At 42.4% G+C, this 19,523-nt stretch overlaps 1 protein-coding gene across 1 annotated transcript; it reads left to right on the top strand.

The window, feature by feature from the left end:
- The first annotated feature begins 14,437 nt into the window (after positions 1-14,437).
- On the top strand, positions 14,438-18,972 carry LOC103373231 (trans-1,2-dihydrobenzene-1,2-diol dehydrogenase-like). Its single transcript, XM_008303077.1, has 7 exons — positions 14,438-14,551; positions 14,645-14,756; positions 14,849-15,012; positions 16,567-16,819; positions 17,481-17,605; positions 17,810-17,960; positions 18,372-18,972. Exons 1-7 carry the CDS (start codon positions 14,462-14,464, stop codon positions 18,479-18,481), a joined length of 1,005 nt encoding a protein of 334 aa, XP_008301299.1. The 5' UTR covers positions 14,438-14,461; the 3' UTR covers positions 18,482-18,972.
- The last annotated feature ends 551 nt before the right edge of the window (positions 18,973-19,523 follow it).

Here is a 19,523-nt window from a genome sequence, read left to right as displayed (position 1 = left end):
CATGCTGCTTAATACAAATTGCATCCAACTAGTGGGGAAGTACAGCCCCCTTTAGTTCTTAAAAGCCTGTTCCCTGTCCTTTGGTTCTGTGTCAATTTGTTTTTCCGCCGTTTCAAGTACACATTATTTACGTCAACATTTGTATGTCCCAAATCTCAGCAATGCCAATCGTAATCTGCGTGCCATTGTTTCAAAATCCAGCACTGATGTCGTTCAAACCTTTATCACACGGATATATTCTACATTTAGCACAACATGAACACATCCAGGAGGCTCTGAGAAACTGATCCTCCTCCCCGCCCCCTCCCTCTGCAGCGTCGGGAAACATTTGCGCTTTTTCCCACACTCACGCCAACTCCCAATCCTGTTCTGATATTGATATTTTTTTAACAAAGCATAAATTAAAACAACAAAAAAACAGAAAGCAATGAAATGAAGTCATCAACAAAGTAATTGGAACACTAGAATAAAGCACCTGTGAGATATGACAAAAAGGAAGGATAGCGCTGTGGTTTGTGGGTACCCCAGTCGGTAGAAGGAGACTTTATCATCTCATGACTGATCAGATTTATCTTCTGAGCCCTTGAGGCGAGCGAATCTTTGAGATTGTGAATTACTACAGCGAGCTACAAGACTATTATAAATCAGTTAAAACTAGCTTCAGCTCCAGCAGCGGTGAAATGTTTCACACACGTTGATGAATCTGTGTTAAGAATCTCATCATATATCAGTCAAGACTACATTTCTGCTTTTCTTTTTCTTTTTATTTGAGTAGCACTTTAAATCCAGGACTTTTAATTATAATGGAGTATTCTTACATTGTGCTATTGGTGGCTAAATAAAAGATCTCCTTCATATTGTGCTCCGACTATAATGTACAGCATTATATTTGCTCGTTTTAACCTTTTGCTGGCCACTTCCAGGTCGTCCGCCCGGCGTTAATGGAAACTGAGGGAGACAAGAGTTTGACGTGATGATGTGCCGCCTTGAGCCGCGACCCCACTGTGATATGTCAACACAAGAACCAGTAGCTCAAGTTGTCACCCTGCCATCTGCTAACAGTCCGTCCTAAATGTCCGTTTCTAAGCACAACCAATCCCCCCCTGCAGACAGGCTCGCTGAGCCCGATGCAGCTTGCTGCCTATTTCTGACTAGAAAGGCTTAAATCCATCTTCCAATAAAATGTTTAAATACTGTTTATTGAATCGGTCCTTGAGATTGAATTGCAGAGATTAATTCTCAAAATGTGATATCCGCTATTTCCAAAATATGACCCTTACTCTGCTTAACTGATTGCTGGCGTGACAGTAAAATATTCCAGTGGATATTTTGGGGTTTTAATTTAAAGTAGAGTGATGTTTTTTATTTTTTTGTTGTTTTTTTTCCCTAATGCTGAACAGTAAGCTGATATTTTCCCCTCCATGACAAAACGCAGCATTTTTGCAAAGAAACCAAACACATCTGGTTCAGTGGATGATTCTTCCATATTTCATAAAATCCCTCTATCGTCTAAAAATAATAGTATGAAAAGAAACCCAGAGGAACTCATTTAAAAGAGAGGAAAATACCATTTTCTTATATTTAGCAATTATAATCCTCCATGACTGGTGATCCCTGCAATGCCGTCCTCCTCCACTTCCTCCTCCTCCTCCGCCTCCTTTCTCCCCCAGTGAGAGCTGGTGGGGAAAAAGACCTCCTTTTCCTCACATCTCTCTTCCTCCCCTCGGCTCCGCAGACGCCGCATCCCTCACTTTGCCATCGCTGGCTTTTCACAGGGTGAGGGTAAACTGTAGCGAGCAGAAGGCCCAACCCCCCCCCCAGCCGGCAGCCACTGTTCCCTGTTTATCATATTAGCCTGTGCCCTTGAGCGTTTTGCAGCCAGACGCAGCCTTTGAACTAAAGAGAGAAAGCAGACCAAAGTGGCCATACCATAAATCATATGGGTTTAAATTCTGACAGTACACGGCCTTGTACTAAACCATCGGCAGGCTTCAGAATGGAGCGTCGCGATTGGCTGTTTTGGTAGCTTCCTACCATGGCTTCTTCTTCCAGTCTTGAAAGAAAGAAAAAAAAAAGCCTTTAATCATTTTCTCCGTGCCTATAAAAACCTCATAAATATTAGCAGCAGTGTATTTTATGATAAAATCATGTTGATGTGAGAGTCAGCCATGAACAGTTGGAGGGGCCAGGATCAAATTATCATCCGCCATATGTATCCAGAAAGGCTTAATTACACCAGTGTAAGACTAGCCATTGTTCAGAATAATTAAGATAGTTTGAAGTGTCATTACTGACTCCCATAATTACAATTTTGCAGGAGAGCCAGTCTGTCGAGCAGAATCGCTCCTCGAGGGGAGCACAGAAGAGGAGCAATTTTGAGCCAGCCAATGTTCTGAATGTCACAGCGGCCCTGCTGACCTCCATGCTTCAGCTCACCTGCAAATGAATGTCTTGGCTGCTGGTGAGAAGGGGGAGAAAAAAAAAATTGGGACCATCCATGTAGTGGATTTCAGGCTCATGCCAGATGTGACTGCAGCACACCTGAACACCTCATTCTCCAAGGTGATTAAGTCAATTAAGTCATGCCTTAAAAACAAACAAACATTCCTGAGATAGCCATCTTATACTCATGCATGTCCCACAATGTTTCCCCTCAACCAGATGTAACACGCATGGTCAAAAAAAAAAGCCAACACGGCAGTCATCCACCTTATGTCAAGTGGCCTGTAACGTTATGTCATATAGCCCAGGAGAGCTGTTACGTATAGCAGCTCTGAGTCAAATCAGAATCAGTAGTGATTGTTAGACCTTCATACAATGGAAGCCTGAAACGCTTTTCACTGAATTACTTTTTTTTGTTATTATTATTATTATGAAACATAAAAATTCCCTGTCGCTGACCACCTCCGGTGTGCTTAAGAGTCAGAAATAGATCTCACCGTAAGGCTCAAAGTACTGCTGAACAATCAGCAGCACATTCACAAAAAGAGGGCTGTGGAGGCAGGAGGAAGAGAAGAATGAGAGGCTGCCGAAAAAGGAGACCTTGAGCAAAATTAATTAATTTTAGCACAATGGCGATATGGTCTAAATTATCAAATACCCATGTATTGATTGACATTCCTTATTGACCAGGCCTGGTCCTCCTCTAGCTGCCATTTGCAAAGGGCACTCTAAAAGGATTTCTGCACTTTGGCCAATATGACTTCAGAAAGAATCAAGTCACATATCGCTTTAGGAGATGTGCAGATCACTCAGGCATTTGGTGATTCTCTCTTTCTGCCTGTCAGCGCTGCAAAGTTGTACCATTTATGTAACCCTGATTTCTTGGTGGGCAGCGTTCTCCAGACTCTCTGGGCTGTGGGTGACAAGCCGGATACAGTTTCTCTTTGAATAATCCTCTTTAATCAGCACCAACGCAGCAGGACAGCATGCACTCATATCTGACCATAAACAATAGCAAGTAGGAACCAGAATTACTCTCAGCAAGGGGGTTGTAAAAGCACTAATTATATAAACACCTATGCTGTAACTGATAACGAAATAATAATAATCTGCAAAGCCCTCGAAATTATAATCATGGGCAACACTGATTATTGTGGTGAAACAACATGTAATGTGCACGAGAATATCTTGACATGCGTACTGACATATTATGGGTAGAGGAAAATGCAAAACAGCTTTATTTTATTTTCGTTTAAAATAAAAAGTGGAGGGCTGCAAGGTAGTGTAGTTGGTTAGCACTGTTGCCTCGCAGCTAGAAGGTTGCCGGTTCGCGTCCTGGTGGGGGCACCGGAGTCTCCATGTTCTCCCCGTGCAGCGTGGGTTCTCTCCGGGTTCCGACTTCCTCCCACACAGTCCAAAAACATGCTGAGGTTAATTGGTGATTCTAAATTGTCCGTAGGTGTGAATGTGAGTGTGCTTGGTTGTCTGTCTCTAAGTGTAGCCCTGTGATAGACTGGTGACCTGTCCAGGGTGTCCCCTGCCTTCACCCTGAGTCGGCTGGGATAGACTCCAGCCCCCCTGTGACCCTAGTGAGGATTAAGTGGTGTATAGATAATGGATAATGGATAAAAAGTGGAACAAATTTGTGCCATCTTAAACCGTTTCAGATCACTTTTGCGAAGGCAAAACTGTTCTCTGATCAGAAACGTGTTGCTTAGGTTTGTTCACATGAAGGCCCTCGTTAGGATGAAGGAAAAATTTGGGTGTGAATGTGGTCACATGGGGTCAGCAGAAGTGAGCTCTGAACAAATTGACATATCAATTATTGAAGCTGATAGACAAACCTGTACACATGTGGCAGTTACAGAACTTTATTATGTAGTTGGGATTCTGTTCCACTGGTGAGTCCAGTATTCACTTTTTAGCTCTTTTTATGGCTAATTATAGACAGGATCATTTTTGTCATATCTGCAGGAACGCTGTTGGTCCTTTTTAAACTGTGACACGGTTCAAAGTCACGTCTCAGCCGACAAAAGTAGCAGCAGCTCATCTGAGGCAGGTTTCACAGAGACTATAGAGTCTTTACATAACGTGAAGGAAGCAAATGCTAATTGAGTAAAGGATGACTCACTTTCATCAGTGGAAGAGGATCCTTTTGAGCAATTCCACCTTTGATGTTTCCTCCTTAGGTGTTTCACCGGGAATCGTTTTTATTTGCAAAATGTGCAAGATTTATATTGCATGTAATTGTCTGTGTGAGGAGTGTAACCGTATTGCTCACAGCGGTGGATTCAATAGACAGTTACAGTACACTGCCAACTTCCCCACAGCGAAAACAGAGAAAAGACAACAAGAGGGAGGTGTGGGGAGGAAACTGTACGTTGTTCATCAGTGTGTGTGTGTGTGTGTGTGTCTGTGTGTGTGTGTGTGTGTGTGTGTGTGGCTGGACACAAAGGCTGTAAGTATGTCAGTATATGCAAATGTGTGTGTTTTGTGTGCGATAAGAGGGATGGAGGAGGAGGAGGGGGGCGAAGGAGAGAACCCAGAGTGGAGATAGTGTATGAGGGAGGAGGAGGATGTGAGAGGGAAGGCTTGGTGAGGTGATGGGTGATTGATGGAGTGTGTCTCGGGTCAGGGTGAGTGTTCTGGAGGTGTGTGTGTGTTACGGACAAGGAGATGAAAATAGCCCCGGTTTTTAATATCCAGTTCTGCTTTACTTCTAATACCAGCCACTGGGATTGAAGGAGTCAGTTCAACTTTGAATTATTTCTCCATATAGATCATTACCTGGCTTCTTTGTGCGATGCAAGTCAGCAGAGTTTGTTGTTTTCTTGTTAACCTTTTGGTGCCATTGTTCCTAAAAGCCCTCCCCTAAACACACATTGATCAATCACACCCTAGTAGCTGTGACGAGGCATTCTGGTGGCATGTATGCTATTCCATTACCAGCAACACTTGAAGGAGTTTTGGTGACCAAAACCAGAAACAACAGTAAAAGTTTTATGAAGGATTAAACTCTTACAGTTTGTTCAATAAAAGGGGGGTGAGCAGTTACAACTGGCAGATCTACTGTGTAGTATTTTAGCTTCTAAACAAACTTCCAATACCAACTAAATTAGTTGCCACCTCAAAAAAAGAACAATAAAAGTGTTTTTTATTCAGCAGTGTCTTCTGCCAGGGTCATCATCTAGCCGTTTTAGCTTTATATGACGTAATTACTGAGGTGTACGTCCAGGCAGAGGGCAAAACATCAGACCAGATGACTGAGAGCTATCACGAGATAAACATGAAAACTGATTTTGTGTTTTAATCTGCACCAGCTGCCCGGCTAATGGGCAGGAAATGTTCATTATCCCAAGAAAGAAACCCACTTGTTAGCTCAGTGGGCATAATTGGCTGCTCGCTCCAGTGATCTGGTCAGATCTCTGGATTTTATAAAGGCTCTGGATGGTTTTGCACTGAAACTTACATTTAAAAGTAGAACTGCTTACACACTGACACTGTGTACAGTTCATGTTTGTCTGGCAATGCGTTTGAGATGCATTTACAGTTTGAGTTTGGGAATCGGTGACAGCTGACACAGTGTTGAGGAGTCATAGAACATGTAAATTTGAAGTTAAAAAAAAAAAAAAGTAAATGCATTTGGTTTCATGTTGGCACCACTTGAGCTTCATCAAGCACCTTCAAGCTCAACTTTATTCATACATCACATTTCATAGAAACATGCAGCCCAAACTGCTTAATATAGCATGATTCAAACAACAGCAATGAAATAATACAAAAATTAAAATAGATTCAAGGGTAGGTCTTTAATTTCCCTTTATTAGAAATATCAAAGGTCCATTCTAGTGCGTTCCACAGTTTAGATGCATTAAAACAGAAGGTGGCCTCATGTAAGGAACATTTAAAAGAAAAGCAGTGGAGAAGTGATCTCCTTGGAACATAAAATGAAAGAAAATCTCAGACATAAGAAAAGCAATTTTTTTTTTTAAAGCTTAATAATTAAGTAAAGTAACTTTAAAGTGAATTCTTAAACACACTACCAGTGGCCAGTAAAGTGTCTATAGGGGTAAGTTAATGTAAACCATCTTCTGTTCTGTTCTTGCGGCAGTACTCTGAGCAGAATGGAGACCAACCAGCATGATGGGTACTATATTTTTGGCCATCCATTTCTGTCCAGTAACTTTTATACATACTGCCCCAAAATGTCTGGAAACTTTTAAATAAGAACTACAACCTTTCAGTATGTGAGCCAGCTTCCTCACTCTGTGCAGCCTTGCAGATTTACATCTTTGTAATTTATACCTTTTTCACCCACTTTGTATAGAATAGAATAGAATAGAATAGAATAGAATAGAATAGAATAGAACAGAACTTTATTGATCCCTTTGGTCAATAACCAAATAGTGTATAGTGGGAAAACACAGAAAGTTAAAAAATAAAAATTAAAAATTAAAAAAAAAGTCTTTTCTGGTGCCATTTTTATTTATAAGAACTATTGTTAAGGCAATAAAGTAAAACACTTTTTATATATTTTTTATTCAAAAGCAAATTTCCTGTTTGATTTTCATCCTTTTCACTAGTTTCATTCTAACCTGACGCTGTGGAAAATAAAAGGTCTTGGAAAAACTATATCCGTGACAAATATCACCATCTAAGCAGGTTCAGTTTACTTTTTTACAGCAGTATTGTGTGATTGCCACATTAAGTCACAGTTTTACATGTATTAATAATGTGACACAATGTTGGCTATGGTGCACTTTGCGTAGTCTAACTGAACAGGTTAAAAATTACATTTATAGGCATATCATTTGTAATCTATAGTGACTATATCTTCTCGAGAGGCACACAGAGTCTTTTCATGATCCCATTCGGCAGTACTGATGAACCCCAGCAGCTCTACAACATTTCACTAACACACAAATTTTCATTTTCATCATTCAACAGGATGATTAGTGGCAAAAATATGCAGTTTATATTTTGTGTTATGTTAGCTTGTCAGTGTTCACAATAATCAAAGGTGGTGTAAGATGCAGCACGAGGATGTGTGTCACCTACAAAGTCCCATCTAAAACAGCTTTATACCAGAACAGTGAACATGTCCGTGTATATTTGTAGGTTACTGTGACATTGTGAAAACTCATTTTCTTGCTTTAAGACTCCTTTGGCAAGATTCACGTTTTAAAGGAGGATGACTCGAAACATCAGATGGTCACTCGGGACAGCGTTTTAATTGACTCATGGGGTAAACATGAACTTAATTAGCTTGCTGGAACTGATATAAACTGCTAGAAACATGTCACCATCTCAGGTTGAAAAACCAGCTGCCGCCTCCAAAAAATGACAAGATTCTTACATCTACCTCAGACTCAGGTGGATGACAACTACCAAGACTTGAGGCGTAATCTGTTTCCTGTTAACACCTCATATGAGCTGCCAAATAAATGCAAAGCCTGATTGTAAACAAGGAGTTTACAGACTAGAAACGGAATTTGAATACCTTAAATTTAAATTTATCACATGGAAACTGAACTTTAATGAGCTTATAACTGCAAATATTTAATAATATTATCAGTTAATGATAATATTTTGATATTTTGACACTGAGTTTTGTTGCTCTGAAATTGTATTTGATCCTCTTGAGATTCAAGTTCACTTTCTTACAACAATTATTCAAGCTGTGCAGTTTAAACTTTGTTTCTTATGGCATATGAATCTTGTAATCGTATTGTTTGAGTAGCATTTTGTCTGACTGAGATTAATGCTGTCATGTGAGAAATATATCACAAGAGAAGAAAAAATCCGCCCCGGAACTTAGAATCAAATAATTTTTTTCCTTCATCCATTCCAGGGTTCATGGTTTTACACCTACACCGTTTTAGGAGACAATGCGCTCGCTTTGTGAGATAGTGTGACTAACGGGCTGTATCCAATCAGTGTGTGGAGTGACCGCAGTGAAATGTCTTAAACCCCATGGAGAGAGTTTCAGAGCGAATTCAATAATTCCCACATAAGACAAAGCTTGCACTCAAAGAGATCCCAGCAAGGTGAAATCCACCTCCTAATCCCCTGCCAAAAACTCAGCTGGAAAAACGAGAGAATTGGTTTTCCCCTGGTTTTATGTTGGCTGGTTGTTAAGGCTCTAAAACTCCAATAAGGATCCTCTGCTGTCTCTTTCTCTTTCTCTCTCTCCGGCTCCCCCACTGACACTTCTTCCCTTCACCTCCCTCCAAAGCCCTAAATCACTGTGGCTGTGGACAAGCATACAGTTAATAAACCTAACAGCCGGCAGGGAAGTGCTGTGCGCTCTCCATGTGTGTGTGTGTGAGCGTGAGAGAAAGCCAGAGTAACCTGTGTATCTGTATATTAAGTCTCTAGGCAGGGAAAAAAAGCACTGCATGTGATACTGATAGCAGCCTGGAGTGATAACTCCATCCAACACATTTTCTGGAGCCATTTTTAAACCACATAAAAACGTCTTCCCGTTTTATATAGCCGAGGAACAGCTGTGCACTGTATGTTGGAAAATGTCTATCCGTGACCAAAAAAAATAAAAAATGAACAAAGCTCCAAAGTGCTGGAGACGTGATTCATTATCACGGTGCACAATGATGATGAGGTATCAAAGTCGGTGCTGTATTTAGGTATGGATGTTCTGTGCCATGTCACGGCTGAGAGGCTGGGTCACATATTTTGATATGCAGGTGCACAGAAGCCCAGGGTTTCCTGCAGCAAGCAGGCAGCTCTCTTGTCAGAGGTGTACCGAGGCATGACACGTAAAGACACACACACACACACGCACACACACACACACATCTCCCCTCTCGGCAGTCATCCGCCGCAGGATGGCTGATAAAAATATCACAGGCCCTATCAGGCAATTAAACAGGGAGACGCAGCAGAGTGTGTTGGCTGCTTAATGGCTTCGGCCTCCCCGCAGAGAAGTCAGTGTGACTGGCCAACAGGGGGGATACAGACCACTGATGGAGTGGGAAATCAAAAGGTGGGAGAAGCAGCTACATTGGTCACAATGAGCAGTTTTTCTGTCATTTGGTGGAAAAAAGATTTACCATGTTTTCAGGAAGTTTTTCCATTGAATTCATTTTTTCATTTTATTTTTATTTTTTTTTAAGTTTAAATCTGAACTTAAGAGTTTAATCACTGATTTTTCGAAATCCAGTTCTGTCACACTTGGAGGTTAAATTTGCAATCCACAAAAGCAGCAGCTTGTTGGTATTTTTCTAAATCTTGCAGCAGTAGTTGTTTAGTAATGGTGGATGTGTTATGTTCCCCAGTAATAAGCTTTTAGAAAGGACAACCGTTGGGTTGTCAGGTTTTGAAAAATCCTTCCAGCTGGTCTCATCCTCAAAACGTTTGTATTTTTAGCCTCTCTGTAGCACTTTATAAATGGTTCTTAACGTGTAACTCATGGCTTTATTAATAGGTAATACGTCATTTATCAATGCATTAAAGATTAGTATCAAAAATAGCTTTTATTGTCTTTTTAACTCTGCAGAAGATGATTTGACCATTTACTTTCTGTGAAAGAGCTGCAGCTACAGCCTCACTGAGTTCTGATCTATAAAACACAAATAAATTATTTATTAATAAAGCAATTTATTACAACTCCTCATAAAGAATGCATGAGTCCACTTAGTTTCATAGTTTCTTCACTTTCAGTGTGATGAATACATTTAAGTCATTAGACTCCTTTGGTGGTATCTCCATTGTTGAAAACGTTTGTCATCATCATTTCTGATGATGCTTCTTTATATCCAGCACCACAGTTCAACGCTTATTATCATCACCAAACTGAGGAACAACTTTGTAACCTTAGATCAAGGGACTTTCACCTCTGTAGCCTTCTTTATGCATGTAAATGTCATGACCCTGACACCAGGTCCCTGCTGGACATGCAGAACATCACGGAGGCGTCGGATCTACACTCCATAATGGACATGCCACAAGCCCAAATGGGTATTATCAGCTGGGTGATAGAAGTTGGTATCTACTCCATGTCTGGGCTCCTGCCACGTCTACCACTCTCACCTCCGCAGGGACTCTGTGATGGACTCATATCGCCTCACACAATCTCCATGATACGAGGTGGCACCACCCTGGACTTGGATCGCGACGCAGCTTTGTTTTGTTTTGTAAGTGTGCGAGACAGAGACAGATACAGTAAGAAAAAAGAGAAAGTGAGTGTCCCATGCTCCCTGGATTCAGGCTGTGGATAATGGAAACAGATAGAAGCGACTCCAGTGGAACAACAACACTGATGACTTAAACAGAAATAAACATTCACCACCTCCTCTCAAAGGGCTTTATTTGCTGGTTGGGAAAACCTTTTTCAGCTCCATTAGACACAACAGGAAAAAAGGGGGACATATTTTCGTACATTTGTTATCATGAAAACTCACCTTGCTAAGCCCGTTCTCCTGCAACTTTGGTCGAACTTTTGGTGTTTAGTTGGTATAAACACAGAACACACCACAGTGCGATACTGCCAGTGTAAAGTTACTTCACTTTGGAGCATAATGGTTTAGGATAGAGCAGGATTAGGATTAGGTCATATTGCCCAGGGTGGTATCTACTTGCAAAGTTTGGACCAAGTATCTGTGGCTAAACGCACAATACTGATTAGAATAAAACTAACAACCATATAATAACCAGCCTGCTGAGGGTGTTCAGCCACAGCGAGGCGTACGGAGAGGAGGCGCCTCACCGTGGCAGATGTGAATTTGTCAGAAAAAGACAAACAAAAAACATGAAAATGCAAAGAGAGCGGCCTAAAATCAAGAAAGAAAACTTGATGTAATGGCTCTATGTGTGGCTGGACTCACTCTACATCCCCCCTCCCCATCAGCGCTAACATCCAGATGAAGGGCTGCTAAGTCAGCTCTGGTCCAGCCTGCTCTTGCTCCACAGCTCAGCCTCCCTGTGTGTGTGTGCTGCAGACAAAGATAGGACTCTCAAAGGGCCAGCACAATGCTGGGCAGCTCAAAGGCTCCCATTTCTGCCTGCTCCTCTCAGTCTCCCTCTATCACACTTTTTCTAATGGAAAAAATATATATAACCCGGCCCACACATCAGAACATGCTGTAGCATTGACAAAATGACTTATTACTCCTCGCTGCACACTTCCCTCTCCCTCCCTGGATTCATCAAGCTCCCAACCTCCCCTCAAAATGGCTGGCACCTCCTGGCGCTCGTCTAGCCTGTCACCCTTCCTCTGCAGTGACCTTGAGACAGAGATGAAGGAGTGATGGTGCTCCCATAACTGCTGCAATACCGTTTCTCTACCCCCTCACACACACACAAAAAAAACAACATACACAGCATCAAGATGGCTCTCACTTTTACTGACAGCTGGAGGAGGGGGGAAGAAAAAAAAACCCCTTTTGCATATCTACATCAATCAAAACAGGATTAGGGTGCCTCTCTCTGGTCCTTTTTATTTCCCATTAACTTGAAGTTGCTGATGAAATAGGGAGCTGTTACATGGTAACTGGGGTTGCAGAGCCGCATTGTGTCTTGTGCTATCTTCACCAGTTAATTCAAAAACATCAATTTTTTTTTTTTAAATTAACACGTAAGCTTGAGAAAAATCCCATTTGTTTGCAAGTTTTGAATGTTTGAACTGTAATCCTCTTCAAAAATAGATTTTTTTTTTTAAAGAACTGGCATCCTCATTACTGAGATTATTTTTTGTAACACTCCCGTATCGCCATCGCCAATGACGAAGGGGGGCAAAATGTTTCTGACAGCAAGACACACAGATGAAATGACATGACAATGTGTGAAGCAAAACTGTCTGCTGTGATCAACCACCTCCACAGGCAAAATGATCCACCCCCTCTCAAGAAACTTGTGACCGGTCACGTGACCCATTGAATGCCATTCTTTCACGTTCTGGTGCAATGGGGGACGTGGACAAGAGATGATGCATGAATTCTTAATCAAATAAAGACAGTGAGAAGTGATAGGAGTGGAAGGCAATCGTCCTGGCCGTGCTGAATTAATGAGGCGCTGGCTTCCTTCCGCATGCCAGGTTTCTGAATGACTCGGCTCATCAGCCGTCTTTACCGTCTGCGCCCGTCCCCGGGCCAGGCTCAGCGGGCTCAGAAAGCCGATCTCCATCCTATGCTGGCCGCACTTCAGTCACTAAAACGGAAAGTCTGATCAGTTTACAGCCTTGTTTTCCTCGTGACCTTGACCGTGCAGGGCGAAGGCTTTCGGCAGAAAATTCAGAGTTTTAAGTTAAGTTTAGAAGTGGGCATTCATGGCTCAGCTGAGGGTGAGATGGAGGGGCTGGTCAGGTGACCCCGTTCAAATCCTGTCCAGAACACCTTTCTCTGGCCACCTGAGCCTCTGCGTCGTGTGCCCATCTGCTGGCAGTCGAGTCAGGCAGCACAGAACCAATTCATCGCTTCACACCAATTCAAAATCTAGTTGCACTTGCCCTGTCAGGTTACACCTCCTCTCTCACACGTCTGCCTTTTTTTTTCTCCTAACACCTGTGGTGATGTCACCGAATAGTCCTGCAAAGAAACGCTGCTGCTGTGTATTTTCTCTTCAAAAAAAAAAAAAGAAAAAAAAGTAAAAATTACTCAAAGAAGAGTTGGGCATTCCCATGGCAACCAGGTCCTGTGGTATAGGCAGGGATATCAGGCCAAGCCCAATGCCATTTGCATACAAATTGCCCAGCTGGTACCTTGTTGTTATGACAACGGCACACAGCTCCCAGAATTCATTTGGAAGTGAAATACAAAAGGAAAGCAGCCAGCTAGGAGAGTCATTGATAAAATTCCCCTTTCTTTCACAATGAAGATGTTGCTGGCACGGTGTTGGCGTGTAAATCCAATCACCATACATCACCTGCAGGGGAAGAAATCATACACTCAGGCCTGCAATTACTTTAAAAGATAATGGCTTTAATGTCGATAAAATTGTGTGAACTATGAAATGGTTATGAATCCAAAATGTGCTTCACAACTACACTCACTGTAAACTCAATTTAGAGGAAATGATTGCTTTCGTATGTAACTGTCCTGACATGGCATTTGATATTTGCTTTTATTGCATAAGACAATCAACAATTTCTATTTGACCTCTGGTGGGGACACGTCAGTGCATCTGCCTTCTCCTTGGTTCACCTGATTTTGCAAACCTGTATATAATTCCCTACAATGAGCCATGCCAAATCCTCAGAGCTTGAGAGAGAAAGTAAACTCTGCTGACAACACAGTGTCCTCTACTGGCAGCATGTGGCAGGAAGTTTACACAACTGCCTGTCTGGCTAAACAGATAATATTTAGCTCAAGGGCAAGTGAGCTGATGCTTTTCCATAGTCATCCTGGCTCAGCTTACTGGTCAGTTAAATTGCCCTGCGCTGGGCTCCATGAGCATTCTGTGAACCCAGCATATCTATTTATTCCAGCAACTCCCACGAGACTCTGGTTTAATCATTGGCTTCTGTGCGCCTGTCAAACCATCGCAGGCTAATCAGTTTCTCTCCCAGCGGGAAACAAAGCAGGTTCCAGTACCTGACCTGTGCTGCTCTGGGAGACCGCTGACCTATGGGCAAGGTGAACCCTCACCCAGGCCAGTACACATTAAACTGAGCTTTTTTTTTTCTCCCCTTCAGCATGTTAATAATGGGCAAAAGGCCCAATGATACTCCTGTTACAGATTGTTGGAGACAACTGGTGCAAACAACTTCAGCCCGGATTGAAAGGCCTGTATCAGCAACATCACAACAAGACAGCAGGATGTGTGTGCGTGTTTGTGTGTGTGTGTTACAACCTCTACCTCGGGGTGGGAGCAGAAGGAAGGTGACACATTGTGCCTCTCCAGCATATAAATGCAGGAGCCTTGTAGCTGCCGGCTCTAAGGCGTGACAGTTTAGTAGGTTTCTTCCCCTGAACGCGCAACCTTTCCCAAGGTCACAACTCGCCAGCAGCTCAGATCTTTGCTAAAGCAACACCCTACTCATTTGTCACTTACCATCCAATTCAACATGGCAACTCGATGGGGACTCTGTGGAGCGGGAAAGATCAGCCATGACTTCAGCGTGGCCATGAAGACGCTGCCTCCTGGAGATCACCAGGTACTCAATACAAACAGCATCACTGCATCTTCAGTGTCACACAGGATGTCTCTTTGTGAGCTGCAGTGTGTGTGTTTTTGCTCTTATGTTTAGATAGCAGTCATCGCATCGAGGAGCATGGAGCGTGCTAAAGACTTTGCCAAGAAACATGGCATTCCTAAAGCTTATGGCAGCTACGAGGAGCTGGCCAATGACCCGAATGTTGGTGAGTTAAAAGTGAGGAACAACATGGCTGCACAGGCAGCGATAATGTTGTGGTCAGTGTCACTAAAACCGAAACATCTGTGTTCCTCACAGACATTGTGTACCTGGGAGTGCTGCACACAGAGCACTGGCGAGTTGGTCTGCTGTTCCTCAAGGCTGGGAAAAATGTGCTGTGCGAGAAACCCTTTGCTATGAACTCCAGACAGGTGAAAGACCTTGTCGCTGCAGCCAAGAAAAACAATGTCTTCCTGATGGAGGTAAGGTTTCAGGGATGAAATGAGTTCAGACAGACCTTTGTCCAGGGGTCATTTGCTGAGTGTAGCCGACATGCAGGTGATTTCGAGGTGCAAAAGAGTTTAGGGATATAAACTGGAAGGTAATAATCGCAACATGGTGAAGAAATAGATTTTATGTTTCTGTTTTTGGCAAACAGCTTAGCTTTATTCTCCTGCAGAGAATTAGGTTAGACTATCAATATCATATTTGTGTTTCTGTGGTGAATACGAAACAGTTGCTTAGTTTAGCAGCTTGATTGGCTCTGTGTAAAGAACCCACCAATGTATTATGTAATATAAATGTGCATTATGCTGCTGTTATTCTTAATCTTGATGGAATTTGAGGGGCTACAAAGCCCAGGTAAGTAAACGGTAAACGATCTGCACCTACAGCACTTTTCTACCTTAATGCTGTTAAAAGCTCTTTACAGTATTTCCCATTCATACATTCACACACACACACACACACATTACACATTCCCACATAAGTGGCTACAGAGCTGCCAGGTAAGGTGCTTGCCTGGTACCAGGACTAATTTCAGAGGTTTGGTGTCTTGCCTAAGAACACTTCGGCATGTGGAGGGGGCTCAGCCACCAACCCCGTGATTAGTGGACGACCCACTCTACCAGCTGGAGCCAGAACCGCCCAGTTGCTGCTGCAGTTTTATGAATTGTCACTTTAAACTGGCCCCAAAAGAGAGCCAGTTCCCAAAGATCCTCATGTTAGAATGTTCAACTTTACCCCAGAAATGAACATGGTTACAGCCTGGTGTTATAAAGGGGTTTGGTCTTTGAAGCTTGCTTCCCTTTTATGACAACCACACAGGGGTTGGTTGGATTTTTTGCACAATTCACTTGTTTAAATTGTATTCAGGCTTAAAATTACACATAAATGATGAGGTGGCCTCTATGAGTGATGAGTCAGTACTCTCACAGGCCAGAGGTATTTTCAGGAACCCTTTAAGCTCTACTTGCACTGCCACTCTTTGCTCATTTTTTGATTAGCTGAGATTTTTGGCCAGAGTTCAGGAAATCTTGTTCATCTTTATATACAGTCAATATAGCTTGTTAGTTTAAATACAGATTAAAAAAAAATAAAAAATCTAATATGTGAATTAATCAGGTTTAGTTGAGCTGGTATTACAAGTTATGTCAGTTAGGTCTGACTGTAGCTTCATATTTGCCATTACCACTATGAGGGTGGTCCTGATGTTCACATCTAACGCTGAACAGTTTCTCAAAATGTCAAACTGTTGCTTTAACCCGCTGCAGGTGGCTGCTTGACACCATGTCCTGTATAAATCATGTAACATAGATGATGACAGTTTGTATTTATCCTACCATGAGTGCACACATGTGAAACCCAAGAGACTCGTGCAAGACGCAAAACCCGGGGCGTCCTGGGAATACTCATGTTTCACGGTGCGCATCTGCCACGGTAGTCATATAAGTGAAGAGCTGTAATAATAAACTGCTGCTCAGGTGAAACTTCAGTATAAACTGTTTTCTGAAGCTGAGTTGCTCCGTCCCTCTCAGGCCATCTGGTCCCGCTGTTTCCCCGTGCACGCTGAGGTACGCAGGCTGCTGGCGGAGGAGGCGGTCGGGGAGGTGAAGCTGGTGAAGGCTTACTTCGGCTCCTCTCAGCTCCACATCCCCCGCTCGGTGGAGAAGGAGCTGGGTGGAGGAGCTCTGCTGGACATTGGAGTCTACTGCCTGCAGTTTGTGCTGATGGTGTTCAACGGCGAGAGGCCAGAGACTATCCAGGCCACAGGGGTGCTGCTTGACTCAGGTATGATTCAGCACTCAGGTCACGCAGCAGACGTGAGGCGTAAGTAGGTATCATTAACCACGCGGCACGAATCAGTGATCACAAACTGGCTATTGAGCCTCATAATAGGAAGAAAATAAGAGCAAAGAATCCCTTGAGAAACTTACACAGGAAATCACTTTTTAAATGAACTGTCCAAAATGTAAATACCTCAGGGCAGAATTCTTCACACAGAAAATCCAAGACTTATCATTTAAATGTCAGACTAATCCAAATCCCCCTGGAGAATACAGTAATACAGTAAAACTGGCAGGGGAATATGTAACTGCATGCCTCACAGAAAGATATCCTTCAGTGTAAGACCATCATGCTAAACATTTAAAGAGCATTTTCTTGCCTTTATGTGGGGTTTATAACAGTTTATTAAATATGCAGAGAATATGTTTTTCCATTTTATGTATTTTGGCCTTTATTTTTAAATCAAGAAATTCTGCTACTGAAGCTGAATAGAACTTCACATTTTCATTTAATTAAAATGTGCTAAGAAAAAGCACATTGAAAAGATCTGAAGTGACCCGAAGCAGCGTGATGATATTCATTTAGTCCTTCATTTGCGGCTCACTAGTTTAACAGTTATTTAACGCTTTTTCTTTTTTTTTTCTTCTTTCGAACCGTTTGGCAGGAGTGGATGAGTCAGTGGTTGTGGTGATGAAATTCTCCAGGAAGAGGATGGCCTTCTGTACCTTTTCAATCGCTGCTCGACTTCCAAACGATGCTGTCATCAGCGGCACTAAGGGCTCCATTAAAGTATGCTATGCTAGGCCTGTGCAGGAACATTTTACTTAATTAAGAAATGACAGAGACATGCAAAGACTGAGCTGACTGATAATTACTTTCACATTTAATTAAACAGACGTACTCAGACGGAGAACCATATCCACTGCATTTGATGATTTACAAGCCGTGGGACTGGATACACACAAAAAAATTTGCCTGCTTTTTACCCATCAGGTCCTTGGCCCCATGCACTGCCCCACCACGCTGGTGGTGAACGACAAGGAAACGGAGTACCCCTTGCCTGAGCCGTGTCTCCCTCTGAATTTCACCAACAGCACCGGGCTTCGCTATGAGGCGGAGGAAGTGAGGCAGTGCCTGCTTAAAGGTAGGTCATGATAAAAGGAAGGATGCGTATTTGTCTTCAAAGAGATGGAATTGTTTGAACAGCCCAAACCACTGTTTCAAAGGTAAAGTGAGTTTGAAATGAAGACACTGCAATTCATTGAAACTGTTGCATTCTTGGGGATTCTAATGAAAATTTGTGTGGTTATAGACGAATGCACTCATCAGATTGAGTCTTAATCAATGCAGTTATCAGTCCTTGGAGTGTCCTCTAGCTTGTATTGTATCACAGTCCCGTTGGTTTGGCTTCTTCTTTCAATTTGCATAATCTTTACATCCCTGCTTTACCATAAATTATGCTACATTATGAATATGCGCATAATTTAACTGCGGCTATAAACAGACGTCTGGTCCCTCAGTCTGATTTTCTTGGTCAACTCCTCTTCATCTGCAGGACTTAAGGAGAGCCCACGGATGCCTCTGGCAGACTCTGTCCTACTGACGGAGATCATGGATGAAATCAGGAAGCAGGTGGGAGTTGTCTTCAGCCAGGACAGCCAGTGACATCACTCCAAAGCAGAGCTCTTTCACCCGACGTTGTCAGATAGAGCAGAGGGAGCTGCTTGAGGCAGGCTTTGGATCTTTGGAATAAGCAGATCACTCATGGCACCGTGTGACAAAGCCTGAGCAGACACAGTATCACCGCGGCAACTGTGACTTGCGTAACATTTGTCACTGAATTAAAGAATCAGTAAATTATTGGAACATGTAAACTGCACGTGTGTTGCTTTTTATTTTTGCCTCTAGGTAGCACCGTAAAACATAACTAGTGTAACCAGATTAACTGTGCAAACACAACTGCCTATTCTTGTATTACACAGTTTACACAGTCATGTTGATAACAAATCTTAAACCAGATAAATCACAATGTAAACAAACAGGTGACTGCACTGCGTGTCACCAAGCTGTAATGAAGTCCTAGACCTTTAAAGACAAACCCAGCTGTCACTATGAGGTGTGTGATTGATGAATTCAATAAAGGACTGATTGTGAAAGCCATGTTTCATTTCAAAAATCATCCGCTGCAGAGAAGAAGGGACTTGGAGTGGCACATTTGAATCGAAGTGTTCTGTCATGTCTGACCCTTGCAGCAGTGTACAAATAGATTCAAAAATAGGTTGCACTGTCTGCTTTTCAAGGTCAGGACGGAGAAAAGCCTTTCTGAGTCAGCAAAGAGCACGGCTCATTTACTACTTGTTCCCAACCTTTTGGGTTCACTGGATGGTGTTGCGTGGCATCCCATGAATGTAAAATTGCACATTTTGATGTCACAGCATATTTTTGATCTTAGTGTTTTGTTTGATTAATGAGCAATGCTTGCATACTTATGTGTTTTGCTTTCTACATCCCGTGCTACTTCTGTGTTATAAGCTACCGCATTTATTAAATGGACTATTTAAACACGAAAGTGATAAATAACAGCTCCAGTATATCCCTAAACATGTCACCACTTCCCAGAACCGAAGGAGCTGTTTTATAGTTGACCTCTGACCTTTGATTACCAAAAACAAAAACATTCTCAACCAAAAATAGTACAAGATTAAAT

The sequence above is a fragment of the Stegastes partitus genome, unplaced genomic scaffold, assembly GCF_000690725.1.
Source record: "Stegastes partitus isolate 25-593 unplaced genomic scaffold, Stegastes_partitus-1.0.2 Scaffold1933, whole genome shotgun sequence".
NCBI classification, from domain to species: Eukaryota; Metazoa; Chordata; class Actinopteri; family Pomacentridae; genus Stegastes; species Stegastes partitus.
Note: the sequence above shows the minus strand (reverse complement) of the source record. Positions and strands in the feature narration are given on the sequence as shown.

Excerpts from the sequence above, each read along its gene's own strand:
- LOC103373231 (XM_008303077.1), top strand. The coding sequence starts at position 14,462 with ATGGCAACTCGATGGGGACTCTGTGGAGCGGGAAAGATCAGCCATGAC. Across the intron at positions 15,013-16,566 it reads ACAATGTCTTCCTGATGGAG|GCCATCTGGTCCCGCTGTTT; the intron begins GTAAGGTTTCAG and ends CGTCCCTCTCAG. Across the intron at positions 17,961-18,371 it reads GAGGCAGTGCCTGCTTAAAG|GACTTAAGGAGAGCCCACGG; the intron begins GTAGGTCATGAT and ends CTTCATCTGCAG.